The 16,150-nt window shown below is 35.5% G+C and overlaps 1 protein-coding gene across 5 annotated transcripts in view; it reads left to right on the plus strand.

Moving 5' to 3' along the window:
* The window catches only part of pde9aa (phosphodiesterase 9aa), a 25,645-nt gene continuing 9,495 nt past the window's right edge, over window positions 1-16,150 (plus strand). For 2 of the 5 annotated variants that reach the window (XM_051118866.1, XM_051118867.1), the window contains exons 1-7: window positions 1-236; window positions 4,987-5,069; window positions 5,160-5,237; window positions 5,925-5,968; window positions 8,795-8,849; window positions 9,015-9,085; window positions 14,593-14,677. In XM_051118866.1, coding sequence (XP_050974823.1) covers window positions 174-236; window positions 4,987-5,069; window positions 5,160-5,237; window positions 5,925-5,968; window positions 8,795-8,849; window positions 9,015-9,085; window positions 14,593-14,677 — 479 coding nt within the window. In that variant the 5' untranslated portion in view covers window positions 1-173. Of the gene's footprint in view, window positions 237-4,986; window positions 5,070-5,159; window positions 5,238-5,924; window positions 5,969-8,794; window positions 8,850-9,014; window positions 9,086-14,592; window positions 14,678-16,150 lie in introns of those variants that run through there. The other 3 variants (XM_051118870.1, XM_051118868.1, XM_051118869.1) reach the window with 2 other exon arrangements.

Raw genomic sequence — 16,150 nt, forward strand, 5'->3', positions numbered from 1 at the left:
GAAGGGGGGGCGATGAGTTGAGAGATCAGTGGCAATGAGCAACACGGTCTCTACGTTATTAAATCCGTTCCAGTTCAAAGAAACGGTCAGAACTTTATATTAGGTCCGTCACGGAGCCACCGAACGAAAGCCGGTAGTCCAGGGCAGCGGACGGAGAGAGAGAGGGGACCGAGATGGGCAGCGCGTCTTCGGCGTATCGGATGATATACCTGGACGTGGATGGACGCATTCAGAAGGTAAAACCACCGAGTGACGCGCAAACTCTCACTACATGCATGACAATGTTTTGGGGGAAAAGAATGCAAACATTAACGAATAAACTGTTCAGAAAGTTTCAGCTGTTTTCGTATCTGTATCATGTTTATTACATGACTATTTTAAAAACATGGCTTTAAAACTGGTTATATAATAAGGCAAATATACATACTATAAATATAGAAATGTGAGTAACACTTTACAATAAGGTTCATTAGTTAACATTAGTTAAATACATTAGTTAACATGAACTAAGAATGAACAATACTTCTACAGCATTTATTAATCTTAATGTTAATTTCAGCATTTACTAATGCATTATTAAAATCACAAGTTGTTAACATTAGTTAATGCACTGTGGACTAACATGTACAAACAACAAACGACTGTATTATTATTAACTAACCTCAACAAAGACTAATAAATAGTGTAATAAATGTACTGTTCATTGTTCATGTTAGTTAATACATTAACTAATGTTAACAAATCACACCTTATTGTGAAGTTTTATCAAAATATGATACATATCTTTTTTACTCTTATTAAAATTATGTAAAATTCCACTAAAGTAAACAAAAATTAAAGGGTCTCCCTTTATTCACTTATATTTTATTTTGTTATTGAACCATGTTACCATTTTATACAGTAAAATTTATGATTTATTTACAAATATTTGAGAATTACAGTAAATTAAATTAACAAAATTTTGAATTTATAAGTAGATTGAGATGCAGCAGTGCTATTTATTAATGCTCAAACTTTATCTTTACCTAGAAAATCTTAAAAGAAATGTACTTAAAAACTCACCTTTATAAAATGAAATACCCAGAAACGACTGACTGAATTGTCTATTTGGCTCTTTGGAGATTATTAATGTTACGTTCTGTTTTTGCATCAACATATTTTTTAATAAATCTAGTCATATGAATCATTTGACTCATTTTCGCTGCACTTGTTAACTGTACATTTTTACTCTTTCTGTACTCACGCCCTCTTTTTTAAAGACTTTGTGTCGCCTTCATAAAACATTTTATTAGTTTTTACACACAGAGTAACCTGTATGTAATGCTTCATCGCATGATAAAACTTACACTGTGTCATGTTCTCAGGAAAATCTCAACTCTGTTATGAGGAAGTGGACAGCTGGGCTGATAATAATGCTTTTAATAATGTTTTTAATTAATAGATGTGGTATGGTTGAGATATAATCAGTTAAATTACCAAGTATCCAAGTGACAATCAGTTTCTGTCTGCTGCATGCTTGATGGTCACACTTTACATTAAGTGTCTTAACTACTACAATATGCACTTGCACTTTAAAAAAATATCCTGTTAAATTTACAGTAAAATAAATGGCAGCCAGAAAATTCACTGTAAAAAATAGGATGACAGTGTTTCAGGTATTTCATCAAGGGACGTAGTGATAATACCAGCTTACTCGAACTGCCTAAATTGCCTGTTTATCTCAAAATGTACTGATAACCAGTAACCACTATGATAATACAGGTGGGTTACTAGAAAACCACATGATGAAACAGAGTTCTTAGTAAGTGGTCTGTTCATAAAACATGAAGTGCACAGGGTCATACACACAAAACACCATTGGGGAAACCCCTGACACTAAAATAATGCAACAAGCATGAATTAAATAACAGAAAATGGAAAAAAAAACACCCTATGGTACATGACTGAAAACAAAAATAAGAATAAACAAAAGTGTTTAAATAAAATATAACCATATCTGTCACACAGGGACTTCTTGGAATGCCACTTTACAGTTTTTCACTGTAAATTATATGGTCATTTATAGCTTTTATTTCCAAAAACCATAAATTTGACAGACTTTACAGTAAAATTACATATAAAGATGTCACTATATATAGTAAGGTAACTTGCAGTTAACAACTTTGTACTGTAGCATTGTCCTTTAAAAATTAAAAAAAAAAAAAAAAGTAAAAAAATGTGCATTAAAATTTAGAAATATTTACATGTTTAGCAAATAAAAGTAAGCTTAAATACTATGTGTTAATAGCACTTTTTATAATTGGGGTGCAAATTATGCTGCATATTATTTCTGATTATAATTGTGAAGTTGAAAAAAAAGAAAAAAACTAATGTAAACTGGGACCAAATAATTACTCGCAGCAAATTAGTGTGTTTTGCATGCATTATTAGAGCAATACAATGCTTATGGTTTTGTTCTGCTAGTTACAAATGTGCATCTGCCTGCCATTGTTCACTCTTGGCAATGGGACAAAAACAAAATAATCAGCACATAAAAGCTTATAAGACAATGAAAAACAAATAGACATTTTAATGAGCACATCTGTGTGTATGCATACACCCACACTTGCTGCACACACGGCGTATACGACAGGAGAAATGCTGAAATATTTTTGTTCTAGTGCAACTGTATGTCTTCAGGCTTTTTAGTTGATATTCAATTACAGCCCTAAACTCTCTCACATAGTCTCTTGAAAATACTAGAAACTTCTCAGTGAACCGCACTGCTAAAATTAAACTACTATAACGGATTTTTGCTCCACGGTTGGTGGTATATCATTTTATCGTCTCTATTCTCCAAGGCTGTTAGTTGTGGGTTTTATGTTTCATCTGTGACAAAGTGCTCAATTAGAAGCTCATTTTTGGACACTAATAAGTATTTCTCATATCTTTGAACTCAGAACCTGCAATTGTGTTATGGAACAATTCCCCCGTTCTCTCTCTTTCTCCCACTCTTTTGCTCTCTCTCATCTGTCTTCCCAGCTCGAAGTCTTATTATCGTTCTCTCTCTCTTTTCCTCTTCATTCGTTCGGTCTGTCAGCTGCATCCCCCACCCCCCCATTGTCTTTTTTGTGTTGTCACCTGTTTTTGCTGTCTGGTTGTGCCTGCTGATGATAGATATACATGTGTTGTAAGTGGGTCAGAGTGCTCAGGGTCAGATCTGACACTACATACAAATGACGGATGGCAGCACTTGGCCTTGGTCGTGTGCAGAATCTCAAATAATCAATAAACTATCATCTGTGATGGTCAGCATCATACATAGAAATCAGGAAGATAATCGAAGTCACATTGATTCTGCCTCGTAGGGTGATTTTTAAAGATTTTTTGAAGCAATCATAAAAAAAGCTTCAAACTGAATTTATTATTTTCTCTGTAATTACTTTCCCCTCTTTTGAGCTACCCAGCCGCCTACCCAGAATTTTTAACTTACCCTTGAAAAAGTATTAAAATCTGTGAAATTGTACTTTCGACTTAATAAGAGAGTAAAAACTACACTACCAGTCAAAAGTTTTGGAACAGTGAGACTTTTAATGTTTTTAAAGTCTCTTATGCTCACCAAGCTTGCATTTATTTGATCCAAAGTACAGCTAAAACAGTAACATTTAGAAATATTTTTACTATTTAAAATACGTGTTTTCTTTTTGAATATATTTTAAAATATCATTTATTCCTGTGGTTTCAAAGCTGAATTTTCAGCTTCTTTTTCAGAATCATTCTAATATTCTGATTTGATGCTCAAAAAACATTTATTATTATTATTGCGTTGAAAAGAGTAGAATTTTTTTTTAGGTTTCTTAATAATAATAATTATCAGCATATTATAATCATTTCTGAAGGATCATGTGACACTGAGGACTGGAGTAATGATGCTGAAAATTTAGGTTTGATCACAGGAATAAATTACATTTTAAATATATATCAGATAGAAAACAGGTATTTTAAATAGTAAAAATATTTAGAAAATTTTACTGTTGTACTGTTGGTGTACTTTGGATCAAATAAATACAGGTGGCCAGATGAGACTTCTTTAAAAAAAAACATTAAAAACTTTTGACTGGTAGTGTACATCTTTAATTATTTTACACTTGAGCCTATAATTTGAGATGGTACAGTGGTACAGTACAATTTATTAATGTTTAAATATATTCCATATGTCATCATATTTTTAAATATCTTAAAGAAATGTACCTTTTAAAAATTGAATTCTTACAAATTACATTGATTCTGCTCTGATGATAAAAGGATGATTTTAAAGACAAAAAAAGTGGTTTTATTTAAATATCATTTTAGTATTAAAGGAGGAATTAAAAAGCATCAAACTGTGTTATTATTATTTCTTGAATTAATTTTTTACTAATTTTGACAGATTTCTGCTATTTTGATTTGCCACCACCCAGAATATTTAACTTCCCCTGTAAAATGCATATTTTCATTCATGCATTTATGCCTCCAATTTAATAACTTCACAACAAAGAACTGCTGCCATTATCATCATACCACACATTTTAGAAAATGATGTAAGTTTTGCAAAATTATTTGATTTTGATGGAATGAAAATGAAAAACCTTGAAAATTTGAGCCTTTTTCTGCTGATTTAAAATCAGAAATATTATCCTCATGGTCTGAAAGTAGCTTTATTAGGTGTCATTACCAAACCGTTTTTACCAAAGTGTTTTATCTTTTTACTTCATAAAATAAATTTATTTTAAGTTCCATTTTGTATCGGCAACTCCAAAATGTTTTTCCAGAAAGTGAAAAATGTCATAACCATCACAGGTCATTACTGTTGCACACAATATTACAAATCCAAAGGTCAAGGTCATGATCAGATCAACGTAACATAAATACATTTTAGTGTTTTTAGGATTTTAAGTCAAAAGTGGCCTTAACTGAAAAAGCTCAGTTTGTTTCAGATACACTGATCAGAATATCTGTTTCTTTCAGGTGGTTTTCAGCCGTTTCTGCAGCCCATGTGATATAAAGGAGTTATTCTGCACTGCCACGGGGCTCTCCAGGTACAGTACGATGTATGTGAGTGTGTGTGTTTGTGTGTGTAGCTGAAGTGTTTCCACTTTTGAAGTGCTCCCAAATTTAGAGAATGTATCTGCTGCTGACAGGAACACAACCATTTCCCTTCTGGACTCAACAGGAGCAATGGTCTCCATCGACCCCACAATGCCAAACAACTCAGAGAGGTAACTTAGCCCTCCAACCTATTTATAAACATAAATCCAATTTGTTATACACATAACATCAGTTTCACGCACTAGTGTCAAAACATGTACTTTAGTAGAATCTCTTCAAACCGATTTCACAGCAAATGGTCCACCATATGGTGTTTGTATAAGTAAGAAATAAAGCAAACAAGTAATTCACTACTTTTATATGGACCTTTTTTGCAGGTTAATTAAAATGGAAAAACTCTTTAGAGTATTTCATCTCTCTTAGCAGTAATGTTTTTGTTAAATACTAAATGTTGAGTTTAACATCTAATTTAACACCAATTTGCAGATAGACTCAGGGAAACATAAAGACGCTGTTTAAACATTCAGAGGCGAGAAGCCCAGTAAACTAGCCTACTGTCTGAACCTTATCTGTTGGTTATATGGAGATCTGCCCTACATGCTAGACAAACAATGGATGGCGGCCAGATATAGATAAAGGGGAAGTTACTCTTTGAGAACCAGAGTTCAAATGTACCCATTCGCCAACACAATCAGTCGACCACAAGAAGAGATTAGATGACATCTTGGATGGTAATGCTACAGAAAACTGCCGCTCTCATGAGGAATAACAGGACTGTCCTATAGGGAAAAGGGACGTGATTTAGTGTGGCGCCAACTGCTTTGTAACTTCGGTTGTGTTTCCTGGTGTTTTTGAAGGTCGCCATACAAAGTGGTGCCAATAACTGGCGGGCAACTTGCAGGTAAGTGTCAGATGTTCTGCACGTTATGCAATTTCACTTACCCTGAATGTTTATATGTGTATGAATCACATCTACAGTGCTGTGCTTTTGTTGATAGTGTTTACATTCTGGCTGAAATGGGAAATGGGGTTTGTTTTATTATGAAGACTGAAACAGCTCTGGAGTGATCACTCATATGTTCTCAAATCTCCATAAATGGAGCGTGCAGAAAGCTGCGTGTGTTCACAAGAGCAAGTCCATTTATCATTGTGCGAACACTCTTGCGGCGGGGGTGGACTGCAGTCTTTTCAATCTATCCGTTTTATCATGAGCAGAGAAGTGATTATAACTTTTTTTTGATTTTCAAAGCAAGCTTAAATATACAAGGTTCTTTTTTGGACAGATTCTCTGATTCATTTGCATTCCAAGACAGTTCCTCAGCAGATTTATTGTCAACGTCATATATTTTTCTGCTTTGCTTTTCAGTGTCCTATCAATTATGCACAAATACTGTACTGTACTGGAGTAACAAGTAAAAAAGAAACCAAGGAAATATGAAACCACACAAGCATATGAAATCATATTTAAAACTTCCAAACATGTAAGTAGGAACTGCATTGGAGGATATGAAGGCAGCAATAGCCTGGTTAAGATGATGTGACCTCTGACCTCTGTGAACTAATTTGGAGATGGAGCAGTGAACAGTGTCTATATAAAAACTTGAGAAATCTGTTCATCTTTTGTTGCTTTGCTGGTGTGGCACCTTTTAAAAAGTTTGGCAGGGTGACTAATTACTCTGGAGTCACAGGACAATTACATCATGTCAACATTGATTGGTTGATGGCATCAAGAGAACACAAATGGGACACTTTAATGGTTACCATCCTGAGCTAGGATGTAAAGGTCAGCAGACATGGGAAAACGTTGGCAAAACATCTACTATAATGTAGTGAAATATCATCCATATAGGAAAGGAAAGGAAAGGACGTGAGGCCAAGTACAGTGACCCATACTCGGAATTTCTGCTCTGCATTTAAACCATCCAAGTGCATACACACAGTAGTGAGTAGTGAACAAACACGCGCACATACACACACACACACACCGTGAACACACACCTGGAGCAGTGGGCAGCCATATTGCTATCGCTGCGGCGCCCGGGGAGCAGTTAGGGGATCGGTGTCTTACTCAAGGGACTCACCTCAGTCGTGGTATTAAGGGTGGAGAGAGTGCTGGTTATTCACTCCCCCCACCTTCATTCCCTGCCGGACCTGGGACTTTCGGTTACAAGCCAGACTCCCTAACCATTAGGCCATGGCTGCCCCATATAAACACTACTATCCAAAAGTTTAAGGTCGGTCCGATTTATTGAAAGAAGTCTCTTTTGCTCACCAAGACTGCATTTATTTAAAGGGTGACACATCATGAAAATCTTTTTCAGTGTTTAAGTGCTATAATCAGTTCTCCAGTGCATCTACCAACCCAGACAATGTGAAAAAAGACAACCCAGTAACTTTGTTTTGGTAAGCCTTTCACTGCAAGATTGTGAAAAAATAGCACGTCAGATTTCGTTCCTCCCGTGATGTAGACAGTGGATCTTATTATTATATTTCTGCCCGTTAATCTGCATGTTTCCACCCTCGGTGCCATCATTTTGTTTTTGCAAGCAACAACGGTGTAAAGTTCTAATGCCATGGCAAATGTTCAAGTAAAGCATGCTAACTGTTCTGTCTTTGGCTGCACAGATGAGCACAGAACAATATTTAGAGTCCCAGCCTCAGAGGAGACAAGAGAGCAGTAGATTTATTGATTTATTTACCGTATATTACACTGCTGCCACACAGATCTAATATAAACATGCCATTTCTTTCCCAGCTGTTTACCTTCACAGACATAACCAGCACAACCGATAACTGTTTTTGTAACTTGTGTGTTTTAACATAAACCTGTGTGTATTTGACAGTTTAAACGCAGTAAGACATGAAAGAGAACTTAGTTTAGTACTCACATGCCGTGTGACATGATAATCAAAACTAACAGATGGTTTTTGGGAAAATATCTGAGGTACGAGCTGTAAAGGCACAGCTCTATTCTGGAAAAGGGGGCGGGGAGCAGCAGCTCATTTGCATTTAAAGAGTCATGCATGAAAACAGCGTGTTTATGCTTCCGCTCAAAATAGGCATTTTCAAAATGATATAATAAATGATCTTTGGGGTATTTTGAGCTGAAACTTCACAGACACATTATGGGGACAGCTTGAGACTTTACATCTTGTAAAAAGGGGCATAATATGTCTTCTTTAATTGATAAAACAGTAAAACAATAATATCATGAAATATTATTTCAATGTAAAATAACTTCTTAATAATTCCTGTGATACAAAGCTGAATTTTCAGCATCATTACTCCAGTCTTGAGTGTCACATGATCCTTCAGAAATCATTGTAATATGTTGTTTTTTGTAACATTATTAATGTCTTTGCTGTCACTTTTGATCAATTTAATGTTATTTTACAATCAGCTGCTAACGGGCAATGCTAATTAGCCAAACATTAAGCCGTTGCCAATGACAAAAGCCAATAGGATGTTTTTGTTTCTCCTTTTATTAGCCAGAACTCACCAGAGAGTGAGTGGAGCTACATTTAAAAGTGTGTATATTTATTAAGTCTCACTCTATATAGATGTAAGTGTTGATACAAGGGATTTTCAAGGACATTGGGATTTGTTTCTTCATCTTTATATTGATTTATCTATTTATACCTGTTATTTATACTGTTGTAGAATGCTTTATTCATCTTTTTGCTGTTTGGCTATGATTATGAATGTGGCTTGTTTTTTCTTCTCTCAGATAAAGAGGAGCTTTTCCAGAATGTTCTGACTCAGGTGGCGGAGCAGTTCTCCAGGTATTATCACCGTCTCTGCTTCTGTATTTTATGTTCAATCTCTCAGTTAATTCATGATGACCTTCTTTTGATTGAATTTTGAATCCTTTTGGTATTTCAAGGATGAATGATCTTTGTATATTTCTCTTCATCTGCACCGGTCTGCCTGGCTGCTGTCTCCCCAAGGGCATTTAAAATCAACGAACTGAAGACTGAGGTGACAAATCGCCTAGCCATGCTGGAGAAGAGAGTGGAGTGTGAGTCTTAAACTGTTTACACTCAATATCTGCTCTGGTGTCTTGCTAATGGAGTTCATGTTAAAATGGAGGGCTAATATTCACAAACAACACATTCTGGATGCTGCTTTCAGTGAATCGTTGATCATTTATTCTGTAGTGCTTTCAACATCAGCAGTGCATTATGGTAAACCCAGTATGTTTTACATTAGGGATCATGATATGAGGAAGTAGATGTGTTTTGTGTTTGATTTATATAAGTGGTTTATATAAGAAGCCTTCCATACACAGCTGATAACTCAAATAGCCAATGATTTATTTATTGTGCAATATATCCTATAAGATTTAACGCTAGAGCAGGTGATGCTGCAATTGAAACAGGTCACGTGCAATGCACTTGTCATTAGCAGATAAACATTGTTGTGCCGAGACATTGCTTCTGAGACATGCATTGCTGTTAATGAAGAACTTCAAGAAAGCATCTAGATAGAATCTTGGGTGCATCACACAAAACGTTTATTTATTGATTTATTTAGAGGGGAAACATGACCTGGGCCTATTCTTTACAGATCCACTTCTTTGCTTCATGTTTATGTGTTTTGTTTACCATCTGCCACTACACTTACTTTGTTGCTTCGTTTTACCCAAAGTAAGTGAATTGGGTTAAGTGACGTGATGAAGGCTAATAATTGTAATAGCACTTTATGGATATTATGGGATCTCTCCAGGTCATTTTTTCATTCACACATTTGCTTTCTTTTGTTTAGTCACTTTGAAAAGATTCTGTGAGGACAATGTAAGTTATTATTTGCATTAGTTGGTGCAGATTATTATTTAAAGGCACATCTACTCTTTTCAACTGTGTTTGGAAAGAAAATTGATTTATTAGACTTTCGCACTGTATATTTTAGAAGGCTCTGTATCCGGCTGAAGTGCCATGTGCAGGGTGCTGTTTAACATCAGAGTATCAACAGCCTGTAAAACATAAAACTAGGTCACAATTTCATATTCAGCTGTTTTTTTTTTTCCTCCTGTTGCTCCTGTAAGCATGACTGTCATGAGTTCATTTGTTTAAACATTTGAATATCTCCTCTGTGTAAAGCAGGTGGAGCTATTTCCGCTGTAAGATTAAACTGGGCTGTGCTGGATTAGATATCTACAGCACTCTAAAATCAAAAGTTTTGGCTCATCAAAATGATCAAAATTAGAGAACAGTAAGCACTGGAGCACGAAAGAAGATGACAACAAAAATTTTGAAGGGTTATATCTGTCAGAAATTAGTAGGAAGTGTAGAGGCCCTTGCTTTGAATGACTTCAGTGCATCTTGCATCACTTGTTTCTCACACTGCACTGGTGTGATTTTGGTGTAGGGGTGTGCGACAATGACGAAAAAGTGATATCTCAACATTTTCTGGAATTTGTCAGTACCAGTAATTAGACGATATGTTGCTGGGAATTTAATTGTGCTGGTATTTTATTCAATAGTGATATTTGAAATGATTTTGGGGGACAAAAAGGGACAGTATACTTTAAATATAAACCTAAAATCGCCAGTAGGTGGTGGCAAATCACTGCATGAGTGAGTCATTCATTCAACTGTTTCGTTCAAACGACTGATTAGTTCAGTAATGAAACACCATTGTGTGTGTCGCGAAACAGTTTTGCTGTGGGTTTTTTTAAAACTGTTTTCGTTGACAAAATAGAGCAGGAACAAAAACAAGATAAATATAGAATAAAAACAGAATTAAACAGTAACTTGTGTCTAAAACTTCTTACTTAAAAGTCCATTAACTTCTTGTTTATTGGACTGTTTTATAAAATCAATATCACATTTGCGATCATGTTTATATTTGGAGAAGAAAAAACTCTTTGTGTCATAATAACCGGGTCTTTAGCGACCCGGGACGTCAGTTGCTACCCTCTCCCTCCTTCGTTTTTTTTATATATATATATATTTTCTTTTTTTGTAAAAAGTGTATAGGCTCGCTAGGGATCCGAGGTGTGTAATGTAAATATATTTTTCGTGCGCAAAAATATGTAAGTATCTGATAACTAAATACATGCAGTTCACCTTTATTCCTCAAGGCAGCACTGTTTAGTAGACAATAATGACGTGATGTTTCACTTGTAATTATCACAGGCATAAAACAAAAGAATATCATTAGCAAAAACTGATTTGGTTTGAATGGTTTTACTGCAGAACAAGTACTGTATGCAATAAAATATAAATGTCACTGTTATTTGACGGTGGATGTGGTGAATAAGCTGCCAGCGATCAAACTATTAATTTTGAAGTCAGTGAAAACTATAGTTTTGCGAATATGGTTGAGATCACGAATATGAGCCAGGTGCTGTTAGATGTACTGTGGAAGTGCGTTCTGACAGTGACGGTGATGGTAAAATCATCTGCTCAAATTGAACCCTTATAAGTTTCGAAACGTCAAGAAATAGGCTTTATTTTATTCTTCTGCAATTGTTCTTAAAATATCAGAGAGTTTGCTATTGCAGAAGTTAGAGATCCATCCGTACTGGATATATAGGTCCGGGTCGCTAAAGACTTGAATATGTAATAATGATTGGTGAAACAGTCATGCATTTAAGGCTTAACCGTTAGATGACATAAATATAAAATAAAGTCATACAAGGGCATATTTGCCCCATTATCTCAAGGAAGTCATGCAGTGAAAGCATGAACTCTAAATGCGCAAGCTCAGTAATCTAACCTACATCTTATATGCGTACACTTTTGTTTGGTTTTTGTGATATACTCAATTGCCTATTGTTCAAGAAACAATTATGATATTATCGTAGACGATATATATCGCACACCCCTATCTTGGTCCACTCTTCTTCCACAGTTTGGTAACTTTAGTGTTTTTTTGCCATAACTTTGTCACCAAGGATGTTCCAGTCAGGTTTAGATCAGGACTCTGGGCTGGCCATTTCATCATTTCAGTGTTCTTAGCTTCAAGGAACTGCTTTACATGTTTTGCAGTTTGCATTGTCTTGCATGAAAATTGTAGGCTGATTGGGAGGTGCTAACAGGGAAGGAACAGCATGTAGCTGATGGAGGTTCTGATAAACATTTGCATTCACCCTGCCATGTATCTCTATAATGATTGTATCTCTGCTGCAGAAAACATCCCCCAAACCATGACACTTCCTTCTCCACCTTTCAATGACTTCTTTAGGCACTTGGGTTTCAGTCTCTCCTCAGTTTGACACCAAACAAAATGTTTCCCATCAGACCTAAATAAATTAAACCTGCTCTTATCACTAAAGTTCTCCTCTGTTCCTTAGCAAAGATGAGATTAACCTTTTGATTATTTCTGCTGATGAGAGGGTTAGGATGTGTTTGACTTATAGCGACGCTGAGCAGACAGATCTGTGAATGGGACTTTGATGTCATACACTGATCAGTCTGCACAGTATCGCTTTCAGTTGAACAAATCTTTTAGTTTGGGATGTTCGGTGAGTTCCATCACAAAATATATGTCATTCAACCATACCAATCAGGTTGTGCATGTATCACCTGCCTTTAGGTTTGTGCTAATCGGACCAGGACCAAATGTAGATTTTTGGACAAAATGATCCAAATAAACCGAACTACAAGTGTGAACACTCCCTTAGTCACTGCAGAGTGCACTTTCAGTCTGACTTCTCTTAAATATGCCAAGACAGATCCAGATCTTGTTCAGCAAGCAATTCCAGCTGCAGTGTTGAACCGATTCCCCACTGAGAGTCTCTGGATTATCCTGTCTTCTCATGCATTTGTCTTGGACGACCAGCCTTTTTTGGGGGACTTAAATGAATTTGTGTCATTGTAAACCTGCAGTATTCGAGAAATCACAGATATGGAATGACCAACTTCTCTTGCAATAGCTGAAAGGGTCATCCCTTTGGCCTTTATTTGGACAACCTCCTGTCGCAGGTATTCAGTGACCTTATAGCGGCCTGCCATCATGCATTCTCAGTGAAATTAGAGGAATGCTCTTGGTTAAATAGGGTTGGTCATATAATTAAGGAAATTAGCACCAGGTGCCAGATTAACACTAATAACTTGGAGGTATCTGTAAGTGTTCTCTAATTTTTGATTTTCAAATATCTCATTTAAGTTTCTTATAATTTGCTTCTGAATGCAGTTAAGTTATGAAATATGTTTTAAAAAGCATATACTGCCCTACTATTCCTGTTAGGATAATTTGAAGGACTAAGCAGTGGCCTTGAAATGTAAGAAAGTTCTCTAATTTTGATCTTCACTGTATATGCAACAGTTTGCATCAGTTGTTTTGAGCTTGTGGTAATAGGTTGCTTGTTTTTTCTTTTTTTTCTTAGTAGTAAGAGGGCATTCTGAAGACACACCTATTTGTTAAAGGAGTTACTAGCATCAGTAAACTTCATTGCAACAGTATTGATTTTTTTCAGGCACTCCTCCTTTCTGCCATTGGTTAGCCAAACAGCCACATACTGACACTATTGTTTGAGTCAATGTTACTGTGTTGGGCTGGATGGAATAATCAATCAAACAGTGCTGTGTTTTAGTAACGCAGGTGTTTACATTTCTACAAATGACTTCCACAAATGAGCTGTCTCATTATGCCAGAACATGAGAAACTCATTTCAACATTTATATTTTATGCATTATGCATTTGGTAGATGTTTTGTCCATAACGGCTTATATTGCATTCAAGGTACACATTTTATTATCTCTACTGTTTGAGCGACAGGAGAGTTTTTTGACTTCTAATCCACTGCTAAACAAATTAAGTTAGGTTCAGTTTAATAGCCGCTTCTTTAAACGTGACACAAATATCAAATAAGTCCTTGCACACTCCAGTAATGATGCTCCATGGAACATCACCAGGAGTCCAGGATTCATTCCATTGCAGCACATCTGTGTGTCCAGAGAAATCTAAATACAGCTGTGATGTAATCAGTCACCAAGGCGATGGACCCTGACCCCTTCATCAGTGTGAACAGTTCATCGGCCTCATATAATTTGCGGTGATTTATTACGGTGCACGGTCTATAAACAGAATAGTAGCAGGAAGTCCAGAGATTATATGATGTGTGTGATTACACTAATTAAATTATACAACATGAGTCCAGAGGCCATGTTTCTAATCAAAGTATACTGCTCACAATTCATCTAGAATTCAGTAGATTCTAGCTACATTAGACAGACATCAAGATGGACAGCTTGTATGACATATCTGCATTCTTACAACCAAGGTTTGAGATGTGAATAAAAACAGCTGTCAAATAGATGACAAAGCTGCTTGTACTTCAGACCAGCAGGATGGTTTTGGACAATGGAGGGAAACATGCCAGACAGTGACAGGTGTCAAATGTACTTTTTATGGCTCAGCAGTCTGTATAGGAAAACCCCTGGGGTTTCAACCCATGTTCACCAGCTCATTTCCATATTTCTTTCTGTGTTTGGCTCACTTGAAATATGTAAAACCATCTTGTCATACTTGTATGCATTATGTATTGTGTTTCCGTCATTTTCCTCTCTGTCTCTTCAGTGGAGGGAATGAAGGTGGTGGAGATCGAGAAATGTCGCAGTGACATCAAGAAGCTGCGAGAGGAAATGGCCTCCAGGAACAACAGGTCAGTGACCTCACTGCTTTTTCTGGAGATCCTGGAACGGCATTTTTGAACTGACTAAATGTTCAGTTTAATTGTCAGGACATATCAGTAGCATTTTGCAACCAATTTTACATCTGTACTCAAATGTATTTCCAAGAAAAACTGGATTTTTTAAGATGTTTTTTAAGACTGGGTTTTATTCTGGAAGTGGTTTTATTATGAAAAGTTACATAAAGTCATAGTTGGAGGAAAGGGGATGAAAAATAAGTTTGTGATGTATAAGTATAATATGTATATATATACAGTGTTGGGGGTAACGCATTACAAGTAATGCAAGTTATGTAATAATATTACTTTTTTCAAGTAACTAGTAAAGTAACGCATTACTTTTGAATTTCTAAGAAAATATCTGAGTTACTTTTTCTAATAAGTAACGGCAGTTACTTTTTTCCCTATTTATTGATTGACAAGTCTCCTGTTGGGAAATTGGGAATAAACATGATGTTACTGTATTCTAGACTAAATGTGAACATGCATTAATTCATCTCACTCACAAAAAAACAGATTCAGTATTCCTCAGAATGAATAAAAACAGTAAAATGCAAACTCAGAATATGACGCAACCCTGCAATAAATAAATATGTTAAATAAAACAAATATCCTTTATGTATTTAATCCCATTTTATTAACCAGTGTCTTTGCTGCTGACCTTCAATGATGCAATTCAACCATACTAATAAGCAAAAATTACTTTAGATAAACTGACATTTGTTGTTTTTTTTAAAGCTGAAGAGTGATCTCCTGCATAAATGTCCTTTTCTTTCAGCCTGAGGTGAATTAATTTCACTTTTGGTGTAAAGGGGTTTTTACATTAGAATTGTTTTATATGAAAAACAAAGAAGCAAGCCCTGCCCAGATTTAAAAAGTAACACAAAGTAACGTAACACATTACTTTCCATAAAAGTAACTCCCTTTTTCAGGGAGTAACGCAAAATTGTAATGCATTACTTTTAAAAGTAACTTTCCCCAACACTGTACACACACACATATATATATATATATACTGTATATAATCAAAAGAAAGAACAGCTTTTCTTTTAAACACCCCCAAAGCTTTTGATTTTTGATCAATAGGGCTCTCATTAACGATTATATTGGTAATGAGTAATCTGCTGATTATTCTGATCATTAATCAAGTAATCAGGTAATCAGTAAACAGCCTTTAAAATTACTTAAACTACATATATATTAGCATGTGGTTTTATTAAACAAAACTGTTAAAATACATAATGTATTATAAACAATAGAGCTAATGTACATTTTACAATATATCAAATGCCTGCAGAGGGCAGGAACGACCTGACGATTGTTTTTACACTTTACTGCACAATCTTATCCATGTTTAATGTTGACTAAACATTTAATTCAAATGTCCACATCATTTTTTGTAATATTAGGCCATTTCTTTATGACAGAAATGCAACAGCCACTGTA

This window comes from Labeo rohita, chromosome 9 (assembly GCF_022985175.1).
Source record: "Labeo rohita strain BAU-BD-2019 chromosome 9, IGBB_LRoh.1.0, whole genome shotgun sequence".
NCBI classification, from domain to species: Eukaryota; Metazoa; Chordata; class Actinopteri; order Cypriniformes; family Cyprinidae; genus Labeo; species Labeo rohita.